Source organism: Larus michahellis, chromosome Z (assembly GCF_964199755.1).
Source record: "Larus michahellis chromosome Z, bLarMic1.1, whole genome shotgun sequence".
Lineage (NCBI taxonomy): Eukaryota > Metazoa > Chordata > Aves > Charadriiformes > Laridae > Larus > Larus michahellis.
This window is the reverse complement of record NC_133930.1, coordinates 10,699,444-10,721,815: the sequence shown is the minus strand read 5'-3', so window position 1 is coordinate 10,721,815 and position 22,372 is coordinate 10,699,444. Positions and strand designations below refer to the sequence as shown.

Here is a 22,372-nt window from a genome sequence, read left to right as displayed (position 1 = left end):
TGAACCCCCACAGAATCACCCTGTACAGCTGAACTTTTCAGTCTCCTGAGCACTGGGTGCACCCCAAAGCCATGCCAGCTCCTGACAGAGGACGTGTCGTCTACATCCTCCTTTTTTGTCCTTCTCACCTGTTCCTCACACCCTCACCGTCTCCACACATGTCCCCAGCTGCCAGGTCAGCAGTGGGGATGCAGCAAGACTGCCCCATCAGCTACACTGATGTCTTGGAGGATCACATCCATGTCCTGGAGGGTTGCATCGATGTCCTGGAGGCCAATGTTTCAGTGGAAAATCAAGTCCCTGTTGCCCAGGGATGGCAACCCCAGGCAGGAGCAAGCCAGCCTCCCATGGGCAGTGAGCCCCCTGCCACTGCCTTCCTCGCCAGCATCCCCCATGCTGCATATCCAGCCTCCCCCTGCCTTGCCTCTCCCTGCCCTCTCCCTCCAGACACCGTCACCTCAGCTTGTCCCTTCAAAACAGGCATTATTATAGATATTATGTTTTTTGGTCCTATTGTAAAGTGCTGAAAGATGTGAAACGAAAGGTATTAAATGCAATCAAAGAGTGGAACGCCTGTGTCAACTAGACTTGCAGGAGTGATAAGAGGTTTCTGCCTATTTTTCCCTCCATGTGATAGTCTGGACATGACACAGCCTGGAGAACACAAGAAGGGAAACAAGCACCAAACAATGCCAGCCCTGTCTGCGTCCAGCTCGGCAAACATGAGAAGAAAGGTCTTATGATGGGGAGAGCCCCCACCAAAATCCTGAGCGATGGATAATGCCAACCTGCAGCCAAATAAAACATTAAAAGCCTCCGATAAGAAAAGGCTCGGAGGAATTAGTTATACATCACCACCACCTGCTGGGTACCGCAGGAAGGATCCCCAGTCGCCGCCACCCTGCCAGGCAAGCTCACGCCAGAAAGTGTGCAGGACGCCCCAGAAGTGGCTGCCTACCTCTCCATCAGGTATTGCGACGCAAGGAGAAACGGTCTCCCATCGGCAGCCTGAGAGCACAGGGATTTTAAAAGCGTGTGTGAAGCCAGTCTTTTTTGTTACTGCGTCAATCTCAGGCAAAATAACAGACGGCTGGTGGAGGATGGGATGAATAAAGAGTTAAAGAAAGGTAAAATAATTAGGGTCCTACTCGTGGGGCATATGGAGAACGGGGCTTGTCAGAGCAGCTTGTTCTAATTTTTTGTGGAGATTACGAATTTTGTGGAGAGAGATAATAGCGTTGCTGTAATGTACTTAGCCTCTTGTAAACCATTTGATCTGCCCCTGCCTGACACTCTGATTAATAAACCAGAGCGATAGCAAATCGACATGGCACATGAGATGTGCAGAAAAGCGACAAATGAGGACACCCAAATGAGATTAAAGAAGGGGAGCCACCTCCAAGAGAGCGTTCCCTGGGGCATCCCCAAGTCCCATCCATCATTTGTGCAGATGGGATGCAGGCAAGAACATGCAAACCCCCTGCCAGTGGGGATGGCATGGGCTGCACCAACAGGCGGGTAGCCTGGCTGGGGGCAGAAGCTCTTCAGAAGCTCTGCAGAGCATCTGGATGCTGCCCCAGGGGATGTTCAGCTCAGCCCTTTTGCTATTAGAGCTGAAGAGCTTATTGCAACCCTGGATGCAAGGCAGGATCACGCCAGAGCGGAGGCAGACTGTCTTTCTCCAGCCCCAGCAAGAGCCCATTGCACGCATGGGGCTTGGGGGATGTGCCGATGTGAGACCCTCCCAGGAAGAGCACAGTGGATCTCACCCAGCAGCCCTCCATCCCCACTGCCCCTTCACAGACCCAAATCCTCCCACCTCCCAGGATCTCAAGCAGTAATTAGAAGCAGCTGCTATTGACGGTTTACAATAGGACCTCAGCAGTGGGCTGCCCTCCTTCCTCAGACAGTGACAGGGAGTGCGATAAAGGCATGAGAGATGCTGAAGGGCTGATAAGGAGGACCTGGGGAGCTCTGTGCTGAGATCTGGTCTGCCCCATCTCACCTCCCCTCCCTTGCTGCCTTGCGAGCACTGGGCTCTGCCCATCAGCATCCCAGAGAGCCACCGCACTGGAGCCGTCCCCACCACCCTGGTCATTAGCCCCCAGCTCCTAGCATCAAATTTGCCGTGCCACCTCAAGCATCCTCCCCAGACCACTGGAGAAATCCCAGAATCAGGCTCCCTCCCTCTGCAGCTCCCACGGCCCCTCTGCTCCTGCCCTTTCCCTTGGGAACGGCCAGGCACTTTGGACAGAAATGCTTTTTCATACAGAAAATGCCAGTTCATCAAAACACTTCCTAAGAAAAGGTCACTTCAGAGGAATTTCTCTTTCCAAAAACCTTCTGGGGAAAAAAAAAAAAAAGAGAAAAAAGAGAAAAGAAGACACGCAATGCTTTAACTATCCTGTTTCAACAGCTTTAAATGAAAAATAAATCTTCCCCCCCCCAAAAGGTGCCAAATGATTTTTCATTTGGAAATGGAAGATCGTTATCATCTTCAAAAAAAAATCAAATAGAACAGGGTGAAATCAAAAGAAAATCTCTGGAAAACGTTAAAGTGAAACACTCGACTGAATCCAATGCAGCAAGCAGGAGCTGGTCTGCGCTCTGCCAGGTTCCCCGGGGCGGCTTTCATCCCAGCACGGAGCGGGACAGGATCAGGCTGATTCCCACGCCCCATCCCAGCACGGGCTTTGAGGGACATGGGGACACGGCCAAACATCTTTCAACCCACGTGCTTGTCGGGAGCAGAGACCCCCCCCAAAAAAAAACTCGTGACATGTCAGAGCAGCAGAACTTCATCATCCTAAGGTGGCGGCTGGGGCCAAGGGACCCCGGGGGGAAGGGGTCTCACTGGGGGTGCAGAGCAGCACGGGTGCCGGGGTGAGAAGCAGGGGGCTGGTGTTTCTGCTCCAGCCTCCCCGCACGTGCTCGCAGCCCCCCGACATCATCCCCAGCCCCCAGCTGTTACAGTTTAGGCTGCGTGGGGAGCGGGAATGCCAGCAATCAGGCATCCAGAAGGGAATCCAGGCCCGGTTCAATATTGAAAGAAGAAGGGCTTTGAAAGGAGTACGCTCATTTTCCCGTTTCGTCCTTTGCCAAGAAAACGGGGGGGATGGAGGAAGGGGCGAAGAGGTGGGGGGAACAGTGGAAAAAATGTCTTGGCTGGGCCTTTTCTGCCTTTTATCTCATGGGCAGCCTGCCGAGACGGGGTCTTCCCCCCGCTGAGCCCGCTGGCAGATCAAATGAAAGGAGGGAAGAGTTATAACCCGCCCCCACCCCAGCCACCACCACGGCCCCCTCCCTGCAAGGAAAAGGAAAGGAAGAAAGATCAAATGGCCCCACGATGCCAGCAGTTCCCACCCCAGCTGGAGGGCAACCGGTCAGCTCCCCAACACCCATGGGGGGCCGGGAGATATCCCCCCTGGCTGGCAAAGGGAACTTCAGAGAGATCCAGATGCGGTCGATGGGGAGGCTGTGTCCCCATGGAGGGGACAGCACTGCTCCACAGCCTTGAACCAAGGGGGAAGGTCACCAGTGGCCCCGGCGAGCAGCTCCCCAGGGTCCCTCTGTGCCGGTTCCTCCATTGTGCCAGACCCTTCAGAGCCATCTTCGAGCAAATAGCTTAATTAAATGCCTTTATTCCAAGGACTCCCTCTGTGTGTTTGTGTATTTGTGGATTAGCAGTTAATACAGTAAGAGGCTTTATTGTAACTAAATTGATTTCTTCGCCTTTTTTTTTTTTCCTTCCTTCTGTATTTGTTTTTCCCCTCTTCTCACTCAGTCCTCCATCATCACAGGGTTTCCCATGGGGACCCTCATCTTCTCTGCCTGACGGTGCCGGTAAGGGTGTGGAGGGGAGGTGACCACAGCAAGAACCCAGCCGGGGAGATCTGAGGGACTAATGGTGCCAAAGGTGTCTTTTTTCAGGGAGGACAGGTAAGTAAGAGACCACTGGCTGTGACTCTTGTATGGGGGAGAAGAGATCCCTGATGTGTATGGAGTGTTCGCCTTGGCAGGCAGAGTGGGCACAGGCAGGCTGGGGAGCTCCAGTTGTCCCCAGTCCAAGGACACACCATTTTGCAAGGCAACGAGGCCACGGGTTCCCAGAAGGAAACCCCAGCTCCAGCCTCGCCTGCAGACCCCTGGGGATTGCTTGGTAGGGTCTGTGCAATCCCACCAGCTATTTCTCTCCAGTGCAATTCAACTTCCCAACATTATAATTAAATCGGTACGAGCCTGTAGCGCGTTGGCTGGGTGCGTAACTCGGCTGCAACAGGTCAGCGAGGAACCAAGGTGAAGGAAGATGAGACTTTGCTAGCCCATCGCTGAGCATCCCCAGATCACTCCAAAAGATCACGCTGTTCACAGCTTCTTGCTGTGGTTAATTAAAGAAATTAGTCAGGCTGCTAAACATAGTCATTACCCAAGCTGAGACCTGAGTGTTAGTGGTGGGCTTCCCGGGATGGGCACAGACCTGTGCTGCACTTTTTTCCTTTCCCTTTCCCTTTCCCTTCCTATTCCCCTTCCCTTTTCCCTTTCAATTTTCCTTTCCCTTTTACTTATCCCTTTCCCTTTTTCTTATCCCGTTCCCATCCCTTTTCCATTTTTCTTTCCCTTTGCCTTTCCCTTTCCTTCTTTCTTTTCCCATTCCCTTTCCCTTCCTCTTCCCCTTTCCCTTTCTCTTCCCCTTTCCCTTTTTCTTATCCCTTTCCCTTTCCCTTTTCCCTTTCCCTTTCTCTTCCTTCTTTACTGCCTGCCTTCCTGCCTGGTCCTTCTTGCTTTCCCTCCTCCTCTCTTTCCTCCCTTCCCTCCCTCCCTCCCTGCCTCCCTCTTGCCCCGTGCCCCTGCCATGGGCAAGCGGAGCTGCTCTCTCCCCTTCCCCTCCCCTGGCAGCGAGAGCCGAAGCCATAATTAAACTTGGCTGGGAGGAATGTGAATCAAAAGGCTGTTAAAAAAGAAAAGAAACGAGGGTACCTGTGGGATTACACGAGCCAGAAAAATGCAAAGCCGGCTTCCAGCCGCCCATAAAATAGATGCTGTCTCCTTTCCCATTGGCAGGGTTTGGCTGAGCACAAAAAGGCTGGGAAGAGGATTTTTATGGGAGTTATTTATAGCCTGGATGAATAGTGGTGTGTCTGTCGGTGGGTTTCTGCCTCTCGGCGTGTGCTGAGGTTGGGCTGAACAAGGGGTGCCAGCCTTGCCGGGTGCCACCATGCTGGGTTTGGGATGGCACCGGCAAACCTGGATACAGCCCTGGGCCCTGGCCCTGGCGGGGGCTGAGGTGGCATCAAAAGAAGAGAAATCGGGAGAAAAAAGGATGGGCAGCAGTAGAAAAAGGTGGCTGCTTGCCCCCCAGCAGCTTTGCCTTGGCCAATGTCACCGTGCGTCTATGTGGGGATAAGCAGCGGGCTGTCCCAGCCCAAGAACCACCATGCCCGGACCATCCATGGGATATCTGTTGTCCCCCACTCCCTACTATCTTCACTCCTGGCCTGGACACTTTTCCTCTCTTCCCTGGTTTGATGGAGGTGCCTGAGAAGCTTTTCACGCCATTTGCACCAGAAGACGGTGCAAAGATTCATCTCTGTGAACAAAATAAGTTTAAAATCATCACCAAAAAACTCCAAGCGAAGCTCTAAAGTTGGCACTTCAAGCAGCACATTCATTAAATAAAAGGGGGAAGAAAAAGCAAAGGGAGAGAGGAGGGGGAAGAAAAAAAAGATTACCTTTCTGAATTAATCAGGCTTCACTGTAATGTTCAGCCTCAGATTTTATTTCCTGTAATAAGCCCATTAATACGGGTGTCTATAGCAGGGGGCTTTTAGCAGCAGGCACCATTAGTGTAACGAGGAAGGGCTAATAGAGTTTTATTGGAATTTTTATTCCGACATCACAGCCTTTTAAAACAGCTGTCTCAATAGGCATTATTATTCTGATTAACATTTAGACAGCACAAATCATACTGATGCCCTTGGTGTCCCGCAGGTTTTATCATAATCATTCCAAGTCCATGATGCGTCGGCTAGTCCTCGGGGTGCAGGGGTGGAATTTTAGACCCCGGCAGAGGTTGGGGGCCATTTCTTTTCTCTCATGCCAATGTATCAGCTACTTCAAGAGGGGGCCTGCCGAGCTGCAATGGAGTGGGGTCCTGCTGTTACTGAAGCAGCTGGAACTGGCCAGATGTTTTTTGAGCATCTCTCATCCCCGGGGGAATTTGAAAGCAGGATGGGAAGGGTTAAAAAGCAAGCTGGCGTCCTGGGAAACCCATGCTGGCTTCCTTCTGACTCTGTTTCTCACCCGTCTGATAATTCAATGTTTAATTTTAAAAATTAAATTCAATTTAATATCAATACTTTTTATTGTGCAAATTAAATATTGCACTGGCAGTTTGAGTGCACAAACCCAGCAGTTTGCTGGGCAGAATTGTTTCAGGGCAGCAGCCAGCCCCAGCGCCGGAGAAGGTTTTCCTCATATCCACAAGACCCATGCCAGGTGGGATGGAGCCAGGTCCGAGCCGGAGGCACTGCAAGGGTGACACACCGGGGGTGTCACACTGATCCTCATTCAGCCCAGGAGCATCTGCAGGGCTGGCAGGGGGGGTCCTACTGCCTGGTCAGATGAAGTGGACGGGGTCTGTCCTCTTGCTACTGATCCTATTTGAGCCATGGAGAAACTGAGGCACAAGGAAGGGCAGCGACTTGCCAACGAGGACAACACAGGCAGCCCCGGAGTCCTGCCTCCCTGCCCAAGCACGTAACTGTGAGGGAGCAGACGAGCTGCCATGAGTTATAGTCAATTGCAAGCAAAATAAGCGAGGGATTAAACACCAAAAGCAAACAGGCTGCAAATGCACTCTTGACTTTTATCTGTCACGCTTTGTTTCGCAGAGGTAATGTATGAGTATGTTTTACTGCAATGGAGCGTGGCGGCGTGCATGGGGAGCAGCATCTAGCTCATCGCAGCTCCGGCCGTAGCCCGCGGGGCTTCAACCTCCCCAGGACACCCAAGCAGGTGGTTTGGCTTGGAGCTGGGCAGGGCACCAAGCAGGCTGGAGACCTACTAATTACTTCCTCATTAGCATCTAATTAGAATCTCTCCACCCGCTCCGTTCTCCCAAGGGCTCTGCCTCTGCCAGACGCCACCTCGTGCCCAGGCGAACCCCGGGAGGTGACTTTCTGCCCCAGATCCATGCCGGCGTTGTGATGCTTCCATGCTCCCAGGGTGTTGTTACTGCCTCCTCATCATCCTGGAATATAATGAGAGATAATTTATGGTTTCCTTCTCTGGAACATCATGACGAAGGAGGATCCCTCCTTCCGGGTGGCCACGGGCAGGCACAGATGTTTGTGAGCTCTCACAGCAGGCTCCAGCCGCAGGAGGGTGCCAGGCACAGCTGGAGTGCCCGATCTCGTCCATGTCAGGAGTCAGACGCATTTCACACTGATCCTGGGCACTGCGAGGGCTCCTGCCTTCCCCCAACATCTCCCCATCGGTGGATAACCCCATTTTGCAGTCGAGCATGTCAGCTGCCACGGGGTCAGACCAGCCCCCTGCCCTCCATCTATGCCTGCTTCCCTCCCTCCTCAGCTAGCTGAGGTGAATCCAGAGGGAATCTGGACCCTCACGGCATTTCTGTTGCTCTAAACAGAGGCCCCTGACCCCAGGACAGGGTCCCAGGGTGGGAGAGACTCAGAACCCCACGCAACGGCAGGTCCCCATTGCCGAGAGCCAAGTTCCAGGGAACTTCCCCAAAGCCAGGCGTGCAGGAAATTTTGAGGGAGCTGGGGGAATCCACTGCTTAGTGACCACTTGAATGCTACAGAGTGATGGCATCTAAACTACCTGCATGTCTCAGACAATTAACAAACTAAATTCCACCCCTGGGGCTGGTGTCCTAATGCCCAGGGAGAGCTCCTGACCCTCTGCTGCTGGCAGGCAGCATCCAGACATTCCACTGTGTCCACCTGGGACCAGCGGCCCTCCCACGACACATCGTCCCTGAGGGCTCTGAAAATGCCTTGCAGGGAGGTCTCAGCGACGATCAGCAGAGGAAAAAACACCAGCTGTCTGAGGCATGGGTAAGTCACCTCCAAAATTGTTTCCTGCTGGTCTCAGCCCCTTGGAAAGTCCCTGCCGAGCCCAGGGGAGATGGTCCAGGCGGCCCAGGACAAGCTGGCTGCTATTTGCTGCCCCAGACGTTGCTCCCATGCTTCTGTCCGTCCGTCTAAGCCAAGATCTGAAAAGGGTTTGGGTTTTGTTTTTCATTCTCCTGGCATAGCAGATCTCCCACAGCACACAGCCGCTTGTTGCAGGGCACCAGGGTGTTTAGCATCTGCTTAAAATTTTTAATTGTTTTCATGTTAAGTGCCTGATGGTGTCTTTTAGGCAGAAAAGGGACGGATTTAGCCTTCCCTCTTTGCCTGTTTCCCTCCCTCCCCTCATTCCTTCCTCTCTCCCTCTCGTATTCCCTCTTTTTTTTTTTCCTTCCTTTCATCCTTCTTCCTTCCTCTCTTCCTCCCTACCTCCCTCCCTTGATTCCTCCCTTCCTTCCCTTTTACCCCTCTAAAAATTTACTAATTTCTTCCTTATTACATTCCTAAAAGCCCCATTCAGTCACAGGCAGCAGCAGGCAAGGAGAAACTCAACGATAAGGGCAAAAACAACAGTAAAACTAGAATGAAATGACAGCCATAAACCCAGTACCAGGAGGGACAGTAAAACTGCAGTTTGGCAGAAGCCAGCAGGCCTGCACTAATACCTTTTTTTTTTTTTTCTTTCTGATTAAAACACTCTGGTCACAGATTAACTTCCTTTGCTCAATATTTATTGTCTCACCTGCGCTGGAAGGCAGGGAGGAGAGGAAGAGGGGTGGCCAGGATGGGGGACTTGGGATCTGCAGCAGGTCTGCAGCTCTGCCGCCTTTGACGGCTGCCTAGGACAGGGACACGTAATCCAAGGTGCAACGAACGTGCCTCCAGCAGTTACCCTCCATCTCTGAGTGCTCGTGCCAAAGGGTCTCCATGCACTGGGCCAGCATCCTGGAGTAGCATCCCAGGACTCACCCTCCTTACCAGGACTTACACTGCCTACTGAAGGAACCGGTGGCAGACCTGGGGATGCTCTCGGTCTCCCAAACACGCAGGACAGGGGCAACGATGGAGACAGGCGCTGCTACAACCCGGGCGAACACATTGGTTTGTCCCAGTCAAGCCAAAGCCCCAGCAGCTCTGAGGAAACCACATCCCTTGGTAGCCCAACCCATTTGTTTCAGTGGCATCAGAAAACAGGATGGAAATCAGACTAAATCCTTGGCCATGCCCCCTCAAGCATCTCTACATCTCCACATTCCCCGCTGGGCTTATCCCTTGCTCCTTGCAGAGCACAGGACACGCCAGCCTGGCACAGAAGCACTGTGACCCTTTCCTAACCTGCCACAGCCCTGTGAACAAGGCATAGAGGGAGCAAATACCTCCATGGGACCTCGATGTGTTTTTAATGCGTTAGCTCCATCCTCGAGCATCCTCTCCACTCCCCTCGCTCCCCGCATCGCCTGCCCTGCTCGTCCTTCAAGAGCAGCTCAGGGCAGGGACTGTGGAGGACGTATTTGTCCTGATGCTGGCAGGGAGGACACAGGGGTTCAGGACAAGGGTGACCCCATAGCAGGGACACTTTTCCCAGGATGACCTCCAACAGCTCCCCTGCAGAAGTGAAATAGCATCGAAGCACATCCCTACGGGGAATCCCAATGGGCCTCAGTTTCCCTTTGATGCTCCCAGGTCAGGAGCAACGGCTGGGTGCCCTACAGCCTTTCCACTCCATCATCCCACACCCAGCCAGACGTTTTTAATCTCCTCACCATAAATCACTTTTTGATTACAACTGGGCTGTAACTACCAAAATATAAAAGGCTTCAGGGCTTTACTGCACAGCAGCAATGGTTCCTGTGAATTGCAATGCCTTTGCATCCCCAGCAGCCCCATTCGCACCAGCCCGATGCCTCCCCGTGCCACAGGAAACCCTTGTTGCTCCCTTCCAGCCTTTCACACCACCTAAAAATATCAGGACAAAAGGAGGTGGGTCTGTTATGAGGAAGTTGGGGGGGCTCAGCGTAGCCAGGATCCAGCTCTCACATCCGGCTGTGGACCCCGTGCTCCATCCACCTGCTGCTGACTCCCACCCTGAATGTTTCAGATGGGTTTTGGAAGGGGAAAAAATAATTTTTCTTCCTTTAAAAAAAATAAACTAATTAATTCTCAGGCCCTCTCTGAGCTGTTTTAGCAGCAGGTAAACTCCAGCAGCCGCTACCTGCCAGGGAGGGCATCCCGGCATGGGTACCAGCGCTCCTCGGCACGCGCCACCTCCCCAGCCTCCATCCTAAATCACAACACAACAAACAGGCTGTTCATTAGGCGCTGTTTAATTAAGCAATATGGATCCTGCCTCGATATTTACAATCCCACTCGCTCTGATTTATTAGGGAGAGAGTCTCATTTTTAAAGACGGCGACTGTAAAGTTTAATACTGCTTGACTTACTGCGAGTTTCATTTACGGCCCCAGGCCAAGGTGCTGCAGCCCAGGCTGGGAGCCGGTGGGCTATTAAATCAGAGCTAACTGCGCATGCAGTGAGATGACTAGCTTCGTTACAACCGGTTCAGTGGCTAATTACCCCAATCTGGATTCCCACATTTAAGCCAATTCATTGCTGCTTTTCCAGGGCCCTGGGGAAGAGCGGGGAAGCTCGGAGGTTGGCAGGAAGGCACTTGTTGCAATGAGGAGGGATGGGGGCTGTGATGTGATGATGCCCAGACAGACACTGCTTGTCCCAGGAGGGAAGAAATCAGTTTGCAGGAGGCCAGACTCTGAGCTGGGCACCCTCCATGCTACGCGGGGGGATTATGTACACAGTGATGGCTCCAAGCTCAAGGATCACCCCAAAACCCACCACCTCCTCCCCAAAACCCTTGGGCACCTGAGGTCAGGTGCGTGGTGGGATGGCTTGTGGGCTCCAGGATGGGGTGATCAGGGAGGAGGATGGGGCCAGCATGAAGGAGGGCTGCATCTTACCTGGCTCTGAGCCTCACGCTAGCCGGGCCCTTTCCCTGTCCCAACGCGATGGATAGAGATGGGGAAGCGATGCACAGATGGGTCAGGGGGGGCACAGCCCTCTCCACAAATTGCTGTCTTGCAGGTAGGAGAAAATCGAGCATTTGTCTCCTGGCAAAATATTTCTAGCCCCCAGGAGCCCACTCACGGACTTGACAAGGATAGGGGCCTCATTAAGGAGTTACTAGAATGGCTCTTCAGTGACAAATAAAAACTATTTGCGTGACAACATGATGGCAGATGGTGCTGGGCATCCCCCCCCACATCAGCTGCCGGGGCATCACTGTCCAGGACCAACCCCTGCATGGTGCCGGGGCTGCCCGGGGGGAAGGGGCTGCAGGGGACGGTCAGAGCAGAGAGCTGGCTGCAGCATCCCTCAGCTCAGCCCAGGGACCAGGCTGCTGCCGCCCCACGCCACAGGTGGGCACAGGGAAGGGGAAAAGCGGGCAGGGCAGCAGCACCATGAGCAGAGCTGGACCCCATGGAATCCCCTGGGCTAGCAATGGAGCCAAGCCAGCCCATTGCTGCATCCCAGCACCCCCACTACACGTAGCAGGCAGGACGAGGGCTGCAGCCTGGCAGCCCCGGGCAGGGAGGGGGAAGAAGAGCAGTGGTGTGAGCCACGGCCAGGCATCCCCGGCCAGCAGCCTCCATGCAGTGAGTTTACCAGGCCTCAGCCTTCTCCCGGAATCACAGAATCTTAGTGGTTGGAAGGAACCTCTGAGATCATCGAGTCCAACCACATAAAAAAAAAAACCCACACAAAAAAAAAAAGCACCCACCTACTAAACTCCACACCCACAACCCCACACACAACACCCCACCACAGACCAATGATCTTGGGCACTAGAGCATGCCCTAAAGAGCCATGTCTACACGTTTCTTAAATACCTCCAGGGATGGTGACTCCACCACCTCCCTGGGCAGGCCGTTCCAGTGCCTGGCCACTCTTTCAGTAAAGTAATTCTTCCTAATATCTAATCTAAACCTCCCCTGCCGCAGCTTCATACCATTTCCTCTGGTCCTGTCGTTATTCCCTTGGGAGAAGAGGCCAACACCCACCTCTCTACAGTTTCCTTTCAGGGAGTTGTAGAGGGCAATGAGGTCTCCCCTCAGCCTCCTCTTCTCCAAACTAAACATGCCCAGCTCCCTCAGCCTCTCCTCATATGACTTGGTCTACAGACCCCTCACCAGCTTGGTAGCTCTCCTCTGGACACGCTCCAGCACTTCAATGTCCCTCTTGTACAGAGGGGCCCAGAACTGAACACAGTACTCCAGGTGAGGCCTCACCAGTGCCGAGTACAGAGGCACGATCACTTCCCTACTCCTGCTGGCCACGCTATTCCTGATACAAGCCAGGATGCTGTTGGCCCTCTTGGCCACCTGGGCACACTGCTGGCTCATGTTAAGCCGGCTGTCCACTAACACCCCCAGGTCCTTTTCTGCCGGGCAGCTTTCCAGCCACTCAGCCCCAAGCCTGTTGCGTTGCCCGGGGTTGTTGTGACCAAAATGCAGGACCCGGCACTTGGCCTTATTTAACCTTATCCCATTGGCCTTGGCCCATCGATCCAACCTGTCTAGATCCCTCTGTAAAGCCTTCCGACCCTCAAACAGATCAACACTCCCACCTAGTTTGGTGTCATACGCAAACTTACTGAGGGTGCATTCAATCCCCTTGTCTAGATCATCAATAAAGATATTGAACAAGACTGGCCCCAAAACTGAGCCCTGAGGGACACCACTGATGACCGGCCGCCAACCAGACTTTGCTCCGTTAATCACAACTAAGCTGCCTAAGCCTTGGGCAGCAGCAACTCCTCCCTGCTTCCCACTCCTCCCCGAGCCCACAGCACTCAGAGACAGGCTCAGAGCTCCCCCCAGGGAGGAAGAGGAGGCAACGCAGAGACAGGGACAGCAGCAAGCAGCACAGGACTGCCAGCACACTCCAGGTTTATCCCCCCCACACCAGTTGGGCATCCCCACCAGAGACCCCAAACCTCCCACCTAGGGCAGAGAGCCACAAGGGCACAGGCAGATGCACTTTGCTTACAGATTTTATTGTCCAGGGAAGCTGTGCTCCTCCACAAGGCGGGCAGCACTCCCGGTCCCACCAGTAAGACTGGACTGGTAAGGAGGGTAAGCCCTTTAGTGCTGGTAGGATCATGCTGCAGAGGTGAAAGACACAGTCTGGGATGGGGAAGGAGACAGAAGGAATGGCACCACCTGCACAAGGATGCCACAGGATTAGGACTGGGGTACCTGAACAGGCAAAACCACTCCCCAAGCTGGTCCAAGCCACGACAAGGCCCAGGAGAAGCTGGGAGATCAGAGGGCTCACAAGTGACATGAGTTTCCAGGCCACAATTCTCACCACCCCCAGCTGACTCCTCTCCCTGGCCTCACCCAGCACAGCCGAGAGCTGGCTCCACTGCTCCCCATCACACCTCCTTGGACCTCTGCTTGTAGTGCACCTCGGGAAGGCTCCTCAGACGCTCAGCTGCCTGCAAGGCACAGCACAAGGGGCAGCCACCAGCTGGTCCCGGGGACAGCCCTAGCACAGGACCCTCTGCCTCCCTGCAACGCCCCCTGAGCTGCACTCACCTGCTCCGGGGTGAGGTCCCGCTGCGCCTGCGCCAGCATCTCATAGCCCACCATGAACTTGCGGACAGTGGCAGAGCGGAGCAGTGGGGGGTAGTAGTGGGCATGGAGCTGCCAGTGCCCGCAGTCCTCCTCCAGGTAGGGGCCCGTGGGGGCTCCTGCCGGGGGGTGCACCCACTGCATGAGCCCCTGGGAGGGGACAGACACAGGGATGGGAGGGTCGCGGGCGTTCCCTAGCCATGCCACTCACCGTGCCAGCCCATGGAGTAGGGGAAGGAGACTTCAAAGAGGTTGTCGTACTTGATGAGCAGCCTCTGCATGATGGAGGCCAGGCCTGCAGAGGAGTGCCATGGAGTCACACCCCGAGCTGGCCAGCCCTCTCGGCCTGAGGGGTGTCACCCTCAGCAGCCCTCCCTGGGCGGACATCGGTCACAGGCAGGAAGGATGCATTTGTCAGTTCCACCCCCCTCTCCACCCACATAGACAGCCCCCATTCCTCATCAGCCAGCACCCCAAAAATATGGGGCACATTGTGCTTCATCACCCCAAAACCAGCACTAGTCCCTCCACCAGTACTGCCTGTGCCTGGACACCCAGCCCTTGTCCTGGCGTAATGGGGGTGACAGTCCCCCCACAAGCTGACCCCAGCCGCCCCACACCCCAAAGGGACACAAACCCTCCAGCACCAGCAAGGCTGCCATAGAGCTGCCTCACAACAAAAGCTGAGTCCAAAGGATGCGGGATGGGGGCTGATAGGATGTGGAGCCACTCACTGTCCCTCTCACTGTCACAGAGGTCCTGGAGGCGGCAGACATGGCGGCGAGGCAGCAGCAGGGTCTGGTAGGGCCAGGTGGCCCAGTACGGCACCACAACTAGCCAGTCCGTGTTTTCCACCACCAGCCGCTCCTGTAAGACAAGGTGCCGGATGGGGACACCTGCAGCCCTGACACCCTGGGGATGGACGCTCCCAGGGGCCCTGCTCTTGGGGGCTACGGGTGCCCACCCTGATGCACACCCATCTCCCAGGGAGGGGATACGGACAACAGCCATGTCCTCACCTTCCGGCGTGCCTCCTGCTCGGCATACTCCAGCAGCATGGGTACACCATGCTGGCTCAGGTGCTGCCGCTGGGTCCGGTCCTCCAGGCGTGCCTCGTTCGGGAGGAAGCTGCTGGCCCACACCTGGGGGGGGGGACATTGGGGCATGGGGCCGGGTTACCTGTACCCAGCATTTGCAGGGGTGCCCCAGCCATCCTGCCCATCTGCAGGTCCATGCTGCCACCAGGTGGAGAGTCACACGTGTGGCAGCCACCAGGGACAGTCCCCCCCCCGGAAGGGAGGTGACAGGACAGCCACGAGGGGATCCTCTGTGCAGAAAGCTTTGGGACTAGGGCAGTGGGGATTCCCATCACATCTTCCACCTGGGTTTGTTGTTGGAGGGTCACCCAAAGGGATTCCTGGTTAAGCTAGGTCACAGGTGGGACCGCCTCACCTGGCAGTGGGGGTGCGGGTTGGAGCAGCCCATCATCGCTCCCTTGTTCTCGAAGATCTACGGAGGAAGAGGTGCAGCCAGCAGGTCCCAGCCCCAGGGTCCCCGCTGCAGGCTGCCATGGTGTCCCCAGCACAGGAAGAGAGCATCCCACAGGAGAGCCAAGCGTCACACACACCTGGAAAGGCTCAGGGGGGACATGAGGTCGGGAAAGGGGACCCACACATGTCCGGGATGGTCCCAACCCTGGGTGCTGCCAGAGCACCCAGCCCTGGCCCCCCACCTCCACCCACGACCCCTGGGGCAGGGAGAGAAAGGCAGCCCCCACCGGCCCCAGACCTGCACCCAGGGGTAGGAAGCACCCAGCTCAGCCGCCAGCTCTGCCCACGCATCGATGACAGCCCGGATCTCCACCAGGGACATGAGGGGCAGCGTCAGGTCTGACCAGGGGTGGAAGCACATCACCTTGCTGTGGGGGAGACAATCACGGCTGGGGCTGTGGGGCATCCCCAGGGACCCCCACAGCCCTGCTAGGTGCAGTGGAACAGGGGACCCCCAAAATAGGGCAGGTGTGCACAGAACAGGCACCACAACGGAGTAGGTTCCATCTGGCTTCATCTCACTGGTCCCAGCCAACACCATGGCCTGGACCCCACAGAGCCACGGAGTTACTTACCACACACCCCGCGCTGCTGCAGCTTGAAACAAGGGGTGATCGCTGTCACCTGGGGAAGGACAGAGAGCAGGGAGGGAGAGGGTGCTGGGGCAGCACCCATTCCTCTCCAGGCTACCCTGCAGCCCCCCCAGGACCTGAGCCTGGGGGTCCCCAGCAGCCTGCTCTCCCCCCAGAAGTTACCAGGCTCGGGAGCATCGGGCTGCAGCGCGGGGAAGTCATTTGGGAAGACAAAGGTGCCCTCGTACTGCGGGTTCACCTGCCGGGGCGAGAGAAGGGATCAGGGGGCGACGAGGCAGTCGGGGGGAGCCCGGACCCGGACACCTGCGTCCTGAATGGTACCTCGCCGTTGGCCCGGGTGGCCCCGGGGCAGAGGGGGTTGTGGGGGTCCCAGCGGGGCACATCCTCGGGGGGCGGCTTCTCCAGCTGCCCCTGCCAGGGGCGCTTCACCCGGTGGGCCGACACCAGCACCCAGTCGTCTCGCAGCGGGTTGTAGCGAGCGTGCTGGTGCTCTGCGGGGAGAGAGGAGAGGGGCGTCGGGGACGAGGGGGAGGCAGGGAGGGACAGGGGGCGCAGACCCCCCGCCACCACGCCTCGTCCTCGGGTAACCCTGCAAGACGGCCTGCGCCCCACTTCATACTCCCCCCCCAACCCCCAGCTTCCCCCCATCCTCCCCGTCTCGGTCCAGGGGGGGTTCCCCGGAGCAGGGAGGGTCCCCCACAGCTCCCGGCTCCCCGGGGCTCGGCTGGGCTCTGCCGGGGGTGCGGAGGGAGGCAGGCCCCGGCCGTACCGCTGGCGCGGAAGCTGCCTCCCCCCTCCTCCTTCTTCTTCTTCTCCTCCTCCTCCTCCTCCCCCGCCGGCGACACCTCCATGCCCCGCCGCTCCCGGAAGCCTCAGCGGCGGCGGGACTGGCCCCTTACATCCGCCCCCCGGCTCCGCTCCGCCCCGCCGCGCCGGCGCAGGGCCGCCCGCCGCCGGGCATGGCGTGGCGGCGGCGGGGGGCGGTCCCGCTTCGCCCGCTCGCCGTCCGGCTGGCGGCGGGGGCGGAGCGGCGGCGGCGGCGGCGATGGGGGTGGCGGGTCGGCGGGCGCTGCGGGCCGGGCTGGCGCTGGGAGCCCTGGCGCTGGTGCTGCAGGGGCTGCGGGGATGGCTGGCTTCCAAGCGGTACGAGTTCAGCCCCGCCGAGATCGCCCAGCTCGCCCGGCACCACGCGGGTACGGCGGGGCCACAGCGGCTGCGGTGGGCGGGGGGGGGGAGGGCGGGGGGAGATGTTGTGGGAGGGGGGAAGTGGAGGGGAGCGGGATCGAGGAGGGGTGGTGGACGGGGAGCGGGAAGCGGAACCGGGGGCGGGGCTGGGGGACGGGGGCGGAATAGGCTCAGCGGCCTGGGCTGGGGAAGGGACCCGTAGCGGGGACCGGGGAGGTTGGGGTACAGGGGGGGTGGGTATCACGGGGGGAACGGGGAGGGGCCGTGGGGCTGGGAATGGGGCGGCAGGAGCGCTGCCGGGGAGGGATCAGCACCGGGGAGCGTGGGGGAATGGAACTGGAGTGGAGGAGGGATGGGGACAGGGGCAGCAGCGTCGCCCAGCCCCGCTGGGGATGGATACGGGGTTAGGGCGGCACTCTCGGTGCTGGGGCCGGGACAGGTCGGGGGACTGAGCCCCAGGTGGGCCAGGGGCAGAGCCGACCCCCAGCTAAGGCTGGAGGGGATGGCTGGCCCTGTAGGAGGCAGAGTGTGCGGTCACTGTGAAGGGGTTGCATGTCACCAGGGCAGGGTCACTGTCTCCTTGTTTGGGTCCCCCATATAGCCCAACACCCAAGGTGGGCTGGAGCGCTGGGTGCTGCACATCCGTCACCATCTGGCTAGGCAGTGGGGCCGGGTCAGTGGCCACAGGGGCTGAAGGCTGGAGAGAGGAGACATCTTCCCTAGGCAGAGCCCTCTAAGGATGCGCTGGGACGCTGTGACTGTGGAGGGGATGCGGGGGGGGGGACAGCAGGGCTTGCTCTGTGCCAGGGTCTCATGGCAACCCCGGGTGCTACAGGGCTGGACCATGAGCTGGCTTTCTCCAAGATCATCGTGGAGCTACGGAAGAAGCACCCAGGCCACATCCTGCCAGACGAGGACCTGCAGTGGGTGTTCGTGAATGCAGGCGGGTGGATGGGCTCTATGTGCCTCCTGCACGCCTCGCTCACTGAGTATGTGCTGCTCTTTGGGACAGCCGTCGACACTGGGGGCCACTCAGGTAAGCAGGCGGATGCGGCCAGCGGGCAAGGGGTTTCTCTGAGCTCTTTCCACTCCGCTTATTCATGTCCAGCTGCCCCAGTTGTGGTGTGCCGAGGGCAGGGAGCCCGCTGCTCCGCTTCTGGACAGGGTGCACAATGCTGGATAACAGCCCTCAGGTGGGGACCAGCCCCCGCGGTGTCATGCAGTGCCTGCAGGTCCCTGTGCATGCTGTGTCGTGTGGCCAGGACTGTCCGCATCCAGCTGGCAGGCAGTGGCAGGCATCACGTCTCCCATTGCTTCAGCAGGGAGCGAATGCCAAACGCGCTGGAAGCAACAGGGCTTAAGGACACCAAGCAGCCCAGGCTGCTGGGATATGGCCAGTCACACAGGCAGCCTGAGTACCAGATCCAGCTGCGATCCTCAGTGTGTGGAGGGCCTGGAGCTGGCATCCTTCCCCCGAAAAAGCTGCTCCGTGGCTCAGACTTGGGCTCCAAGCTGTCCCCAGCAGGGACGAGCTGAGACAGTGCTGTCTGTCCTCAGACTGAGCTGAGTGCTGTCTGCCCTCCCACAGGTCGGTACTGGGCAGATATCTCCGACACCGTCATCTCGGGTACCTTCCGGCAGTGGAAGGAGGGGACCACCAGAAGTGAGATCTACTATCCAGGTAAGTGCGCTAGCCACAGCGCCCTGCGAGCTGGATCCATGTCCCGGGGCACAGCCACTCTGCAGACTGGTCACAGAGCCTCCTCCTTCCAGCTGTCAGAAGCCAAGAGCTTACAGTGGTGCGGTCTGTGTCCCCAGGGGCACATCCCAGCGTCTCAGTGGGTGCCAGTAAGACAAAAGTCACCAAAACTGGGGAGGGGTTGGGGTGTGCAGACCGGGGTGCCCAGCCCCACAAGTCCTAGTCCCACCCATCTCTTTGGGAACAGTGTGGGGCAGCCAGTGGGAGCCATGACGGTTGTGTGTGTTGACAGGGGACACCATCGTGCACCAGGCGGGAGAGGCCACGTCGGTGCAGTGGAGCGCGGGCACCTGGATGGTGGAGTACGGCCGGGGCTTCATCCCCTCCACGCTTGCCTTCGCCCTGGCCGACACCCTCTTCAGCACTCAGGACTTCATCACCCTCTTCTACACCCTTCGCGTCTATGCCAAGGGCCTGCTCCTGGAAGCCAATGCCTTCTTCAGCACCTGGGGCTGCTGAGCCTGGCTTGCCGGGGCACCCTGCTGGGCACAGCTGGCTCCTCTCCTCCAGCCTTCCTCCCTTTTCCTCCTCCCCGAGCCCAGACTCCAGCAGAGGCAGCAGGACCCCCCCTGTGCCTCCCCCAGATAGCTCTGTCCTTCCCCATGGGCCAGCTGGGTGCCAGGACAGAGGGACCATGGTGGTCACAGCAATACAGACCACCAGTTCTCTTTACTACCTGCCTCTCCCCACTTCTGATCGGAGCCATGTCCTGCTTTTCCTTCCCTCGGAGCTGGAGTGGCCTTACAGGGTACAAACACCCCTGTGTGCCCTCAGCATGCAGCAGGAGAGGGGCTGGAGCTGGCTGTCCCTGGGCTCCGCAAAATTCCTGCAGCTCCTGAGACATCAGGAGGAGGATTCTGCCCTCGGGGCAGGGTGTACGGCGGGGTGGAGCCACGCCAGAGCACCCCTTGTAAAGGTCAGCCAAAAAGTTCCCCATCTCCCTGGCAGTCTGCCGGGGCTGCGGGCAGTGCAGGGCGCTGTGTCCAGCTGGCAGCATCTCCTGTGGCTCTGTCTCTGCTGACGTGGGTTGGCAGCACGCAGTGTCACCCTGACACAGGGCAGGATCTGCACCGGACCCCCATCGCTGGCAGTGAGGGGATGCCCAGGTTCTGTGCGGGTTCCTCTTGGTCCCTTATGTGTCATCTGCTCCACGGGAACAGGCCAGACTGGAAGAGAGTCCCTTTCCCCACAGTCCCCCTCCCTGCCGTCCCCCTCCATGGGGGAGAGCCACCGTCTGTCGCCTTAACCGAGAGCCCGTTCTGCGTGGCCTCTGGGCTATGCACATATCCAGTGTCTGCGGGTGCCCGGACCTCTGTACTAGCTCAGGATGGGATCTCGCCCCTCGTAACACTTCCCTTAGCTGTGACACCCCCTGGGGACAGCCACCCCACTCGGCTGCCGGCATGGGATCCCGGTTGCTGAAGGAGTGCTGCAGACCCCCAACCAAGCCCAGTTGCGGACCCTGCTTGCAGCCCTGCGGCCAGACCCCTGCGGGCTCATTGCTTGGTGGAGGGCTTTTACCTCCACGCTGCTGCCAAACTACCGTAGTGTGTGTCCCTGGCCACCAGGCCTGTAGCATGTCGCTCCTCCTGCTCCCTGGACTGTCCCCATCCTACTGACTGGCAGCCCCGCACACGGGCTGCTTCTTAATTTGTCACCCGGAAAGAGTTATCAGTAATAAAATTGTTCATCCCATCCGCTCGGGTCCACAGGAGAGTCACTGGAATATCCTGAGCCGCTGCCATGGGGAATGGTGCTGGATCCATCGAGCTCCAGGCTCAGTGGGGCCCCTGCTGGCAGCTGGCGACAGCTGGGTGTCCCTGGGAAGCTGGCATCATCCTGCCGGGTGTCCCTGGGAAGCTGGCATCATCCCGCCCGGGGTCCTGGGAGCCAGGGGAGCAGTGGTGAACAGGATCAGCCCGGTCTCAGCTCCTGGGGACTGGCAGGAGATGGTGCTGTTACTCCTCTCTCGGCTGCAGTCGCTGGGGACCGAAAGCCTGTGCTGGTGCCAGGGCTCTGCTTCCATGGGGGACCCGAGAGCCCGGGGGCTCTATCCTTTTGAGGGACAGTGCCCATGCTGGGCGTGCGGCCCTGGGGGTAGATGTACCCAGGCGTAGCGGGTTGGTGGTCCTGAAAGGTTTACACACCTTCACCCCTGCTCCCATGTGAGAAGGGCACAGGAGTGGATCGTTGGGGGGGGTGTGGATGTGCGTGTGTGCCCGTGCTGGCAGACGGGTCGCGCACATGCGTGTGTATGTATAGCTGCAAGCAGGATGTTTTTGTGCCTGTGTGTGTCTTGGCAGGGCATGCATAGGTGTGGGCATGCATAGAGGTAGAACAGTTTGCAGGGGGTGTGGGCAGAGCAGGTGGGGGTTGCACATGTGTGCACACGTGTGTGTATGTAGGTAGAACAATCAGGCATCTCTTCATACAGTCAGAGTAATGCCATACCTGTGAGTGCTGGGCACGTACGGGTAGGACATATGTGTCTGTGCACGTGTGTGTGCCCGTGCAGGTGAGACGAGTGTGCACACCTGGGTGTGTGTGGGCACAATCCGAGCGCACACGTGTGCATGGACTGGCAGGACAACCAGATACACGTGTGTGTGTGCCTGTGTGCTTGTGGGCAGGCTGTGTCCGTGCACACGTGCCTGCGGGCAGCCCGTGTGTGTGGGGGGGGGTTCCCAGGGGCTGCGAGGCTGCCCCAGCCCCATGCTGTGCCCGTGCCCTGGGGTTTGTCGGGGCCCTGTCGAGGAACACAAGCGATCCCACGCCAGCCCGCACGGCAAGGCGCTAACTCAGCAGCTCGTATCAATACCGCTCCACTTACAGCGAAGGCCGCGTAATGAAAATCCGATGGGCACGCTGGTGGGAGTAAATAAGTATGCCATTAAAATGAGAAAATCAAAGCTCTGGACAGGTCTTTTCTCTTGCCCATTGATTTCTTTTATTACGGAAATATTGCTGCTAAATAACATTAGTGTGAACAATCTCAGCAGTGTTTTCCGTAGTGCCCGTGTCAATAACTCCATCGCAGGCGGGGGATCCCCCCCAGCCTGGCTGTGGGGCCGGCAGCCCCGGCCGGGCAAAGGGCTGCTCCAGGGGTACCTTCCCCACCATCCCCAGCAAAGCTGGGATGTGCCCAACAGAGAAACCAGACAGCACAGGGTGGCTCGGGCAAGTGCCACCAGCATGGAGTTGAGCTGGGACACAGGAGCTCCAGCTGCTTTGCTGCGGCAGGAGGGGTTGTCTCCATCCCAGCACTGAGCAGGGACAGTGCCAGGCATTCAAGTGTCCCTAAAAGCAGCCTTTCCCTTCAGGCTGGGTGTTTGCAGCCTGTTATGGAGCAGGTAAGTGTCCCCACTGCCCAGCAGATGAGAGATGGGTCCTGGACGCAGCATGTCCCACAGGCTCTTGCTGCCTTTGTCCCTTCCTCCCCACTCCTCATCCATGCCTGAGTCTGTACTGGACAGACTGAGCTCCCTGTGTCCTGACATTGTTTGGTTCACATGGAGAAACTGAGGCACAAGGTGGGATCTCA

General features: G+C 57.8%; 2 protein-coding genes across 4 annotated transcripts; one reads left to right on the top strand and one right to left on the bottom strand.

The window, feature by feature from the left end:
• Positions 1 to 8,165: 8,165 nt before the first annotated feature.
• On the bottom strand, positions 8,166 to 16,818 carry GALT (galactose-1-phosphate uridylyltransferase). 3 transcript variants are annotated; one of them, XR_012584956.1, is made up of 13 exons: positions 16,657 to 16,818; positions 16,209 to 16,378; positions 16,050 to 16,125; positions 15,870 to 15,918; positions 15,533 to 15,662; positions 15,197 to 15,253; positions 14,764 to 14,886; positions 14,479 to 14,611; positions 13,956 to 14,039; positions 13,709 to 13,863; positions 13,511 to 13,608; positions 13,158 to 13,330; positions 8,166 to 8,239 (listed from the first exon to the last, which is right to left on the bottom strand). XR_012584956.1 is itself a non-coding variant. In XM_074570544.1 (12 exons), exons 1-11 carry the CDS (start codon positions 16,736 to 16,738, stop codon positions 13,546 to 13,548), a joined length of 1,122 nt encoding a protein of 373 aa, XP_074426645.1. In that variant the 5' UTR covers positions 16,739 to 16,818; the 3' UTR covers positions 13,146 to 13,330; positions 13,511 to 13,545. The 3 variants fall into 3 exon arrangements, 1 of the variants encoding a protein (XP_074426645.1); XR_012584957.1 differs by lacking the exon at positions 8,166 to 8,239 and having other exon boundaries at positions 13,146 to 13,330; positions 15,197 to 15,371; XM_074570544.1 differs by lacking the exon at positions 8,166 to 8,239 and having other exon boundaries at positions 13,146 to 13,330.
• A 49-nt stretch (positions 16,819 to 16,867) lies between these two features.
• Positions 16,868 to 21,752, top strand: SIGMAR1 (sigma non-opioid intracellular receptor 1). Its single transcript, XM_074570714.1, has 4 exons — positions 16,868 to 17,080; positions 17,908 to 18,108; positions 18,661 to 18,753; positions 19,064 to 21,752. Exons 1-4 carry the CDS (start codon positions 16,933 to 16,935, stop codon positions 19,288 to 19,290), a joined length of 669 nt encoding a protein of 222 aa, XP_074426815.1. The 5' UTR covers positions 16,868 to 16,932; the 3' UTR covers positions 19,291 to 21,752.
• Positions 21,753 to 22,372: the final 620 nt, after the last annotated feature.

What these genes read in the sequence shown, in the direction of transcription:
- GALT (XM_074570544.1), bottom strand. Translation starts at nt 16,738, where the DNA reads ATGGAGGTGTCGCCGGCGGGGGAGGAGGAGGAGGAGGAGAAGAAGAAG. An exon ending in CCACCCGGGCCAACGGCGAG is followed by an intron (nt 16,126 to 16,208) that starts GTACCATTCAGG and finishes TCGCCCCGGCAG; the next exon opens with GTGAACCCGCAGTACGAGGG. An exon ending in CTACTCCATGGGCTGGCACG is followed by an intron (nt 13,864 to 13,955) that starts GTGAGTGGCATG and finishes ACCCCCCGGCAG; the next exon opens with GAGCCCCCACGGGCCCCTAC.
- SIGMAR1 (XM_074570714.1), top strand. Translation starts at nt 16,933, where the DNA reads ATGGGGGTGGCGGGTCGGCGGGCGCTGCGGGCCGGGCTGGCGCTGGGA. An exon ending in CGACACTGGGGGCCACTCAG is followed by an intron (nt 18,109 to 18,660) that starts GTAAGCAGGCGG and finishes GCCCTCCCACAG; the next exon opens with GTCGGTACTGGGCAGATATC. An exon ending in AAGTGAGATCTACTATCCAG is followed by an intron (nt 18,754 to 19,063) that starts GTAAGTGCGCTA and finishes GTGTGTTGACAG; the next exon opens with GGGACACCATCGTGCACCAG.